This window comes from Myotis brandtii, unplaced genomic scaffold (genome assembly GCF_000412655.1).
Source record: "Myotis brandtii unplaced genomic scaffold, ASM41265v1 scaffold1052, whole genome shotgun sequence".
In the NCBI taxonomy this organism is placed as follows: domain Eukaryota; kingdom Metazoa; phylum Chordata; class Mammalia; order Chiroptera; family Vespertilionidae; genus Myotis; species Myotis brandtii.
The window spans coordinates 631,709-633,967 of NW_005353545.1; the positions used below are offsets into that span (position 1 = coordinate 631,709).

General features: G+C 37.1%; 1 protein-coding gene across 1 annotated transcript in view; it reads right to left on the minus strand.

Moving 5' to 3' along the window:
* The window catches only part of LOC102261911 (probable ubiquitin carboxyl-terminal hydrolase FAF-X), a 292,998-nt gene that overhangs the window by 234,381 nt on the left and 56,358 nt on the right, over window positions 1–2,259 (minus strand). Inside the window, exon 3 of the mRNA XM_014540284.1 lies at window positions 301–446. Within this exon, the coding sequence (XP_014395770.1) occupies window positions 301–446 (146 nt within the window). The remainder of the gene's footprint in view (window positions 1–300; window positions 447–2,259) is intronic.

Below are 2,259 nucleotides of genomic sequence, written 5' to 3' on the forward strand. Positions count from 1 at the left end.
GTTTCCTGATCGTGATAGGTATATCTGACTGCGGGTTTGTACCTAAACCAGCAGTTAGACATCATCCGAGGGGTCCCAGATGGGAGAAGGTGCAGGCAGGGCTGAGGGACACACACCCCTGTGCACAAATTTAGTGCACTGGGCCTCTATTTTAAAAAACATAGTAAGATTGCTATGACATGGCAATCCACTCTTTACTCATTCACTACTAGTTGCACTGCTGATAAAGTAGTTTGCTTTTTCGTTTTTTACCTCCATAAAGAAAAAACAAAAAACAACACCACTAAAAAAAAAATCTACCTGCTGATCATGTCATCCAACTTTGCCAAGTCATTATGTGGAAATTCAGGTTCCTCATCTTCCTGTTGTGGTGGAGCATCACCTTGACCTTGTTCATCTGGAGGCATTGCTGGAGAATTCTCATTGGAGGAATCAGGTAGTAAAGTCTTAAAAATTAAAATATTCCAGACTTAAATTTATATCACACATGAACAACATTTAGCAATTCAGATATTAACAAAAATTAGCGAAAAAAATTTTAATTATCAATATATATTTTTATATACTTAATAAAATTGGAGTCACACTGCTTACCTTTTTTCTTTTTCTTTTTTGGTCAACATGTGAGAATTTCCCGTCATAATTAAAAATATATTTTAAGTTAATAAATGGCTACATAGTATTGAATGAGTTAACTAGATTAATATTACAGAAAATTTTTTGTAATGTTTACTGGAAATAAAATACAGTTGTAATGAACACATACTTATGCAAAAGGGTGGGTATTGTAAACAGAGAGATGAAATTCTAAGGAAGAACAAAAAGAATTGCTAGAGATCAAAACCACTATAACAAAAATGAACAATGCCTTTAATGGACTCATTAGAAACGACAAAAGTGAAGACAGAATCTCTGAATTTAATAAACATGTCATGAGAAACTTCCAACACTAAAACATAAAGAGAAGAAAAGAAAAAGACTGGAAAATAAAAGAAAAGGAAGCATCCAAGAATTGTTGGACAACTATAAAAGGTGTTAACACATATACCAAATTCCAAAAGAGAAAAGGAAGATTTGAAACAATGACTCAGAATTTCCCCCCAATTAATATCAGATACCAAAGCATAGAACCAGGAAGCTCAGACAACACCAAGCCGGATAAATGACAGAAAAATGACACCTATGCCTATTATATTCAAACTGTAAAAATTAAATGATAATAAAAATATTGAAAGAAGCCACAGGAAAGTCACCTTACCTGTAGGTAAGTGTTATTTTGGACTTTTCCTCAGAAACAGTGAAAGCCAAAAATTTTTTAAAAAGAAGAAATGTAGTGCAATATTTAAAGAGAGAAAATAACCACCAATCTAGAATTCTCAGAATTCTCTAAACTTGAAAATTATAATTCACAGTGAAGAAAAATTTCTCACAAAAGTGAAGGAAGTTTATTGTTAGTACATCTGGCTATAAAAAAAATAAATATTTTACTGTTGGAAGTATTACACATGTCCCCTTTTTTCCTCCATCGACCCCCACCAGTCTGTCCCTGGAACCCCACTCCAGGGTTTGTGTTCATGGGTTATACATATTTGTGTACAAGGTCTTTGGTTCATTACCGCCCACCTACCTCCCTTCCCCAACCTCCCTCTGAAATTCTGAACGATTATTTTGTTATCATAGATTCCACATTTGAGTGCAATCATGTAATACTAGTCTTTTTCAAACTGACTTATCTCACTTAGCATAGTATGTCCCTCCCTGCTGTCTCAAAGGGTAAGAGATTCTTTTTTTTCACAACTGCAAAGTTTTTGATGGTATACATGTACCACTGCTTTTTTATACACTCATCTACTGATGGGCATTTGGGCTGTTTCCAGGTCTTAGCATAAATTATGCTTCTATGAACACAGGGGTGCATACATTCTATTTGATTGGTGTTTTGGGATACATAGGATACTAGAGGCTCAGTGCATTAAATTCTTGCACGGAGGGTAAGGGGGTTCCTCAGCCCGGCCTGTGCCTCTTGCAATCCGGGACTGCACACCCCTAACCACCAGCCTGCCTTACTGCTCGCCCCTAACTGCTCACCTGCCTGCCTGCCTGCTCGACCCTAACCGCTCACCTGCCTGCCTGATCACTACACGTCATTACAACCAGTCATTCTGCCACAATGTTCGCTTATATATATATATAAAAGAGGACCGGTACACAAAAATTTGTGCACTCGGGGGGGTTCCTCAGCCCGGCCTGTGCCCTCTC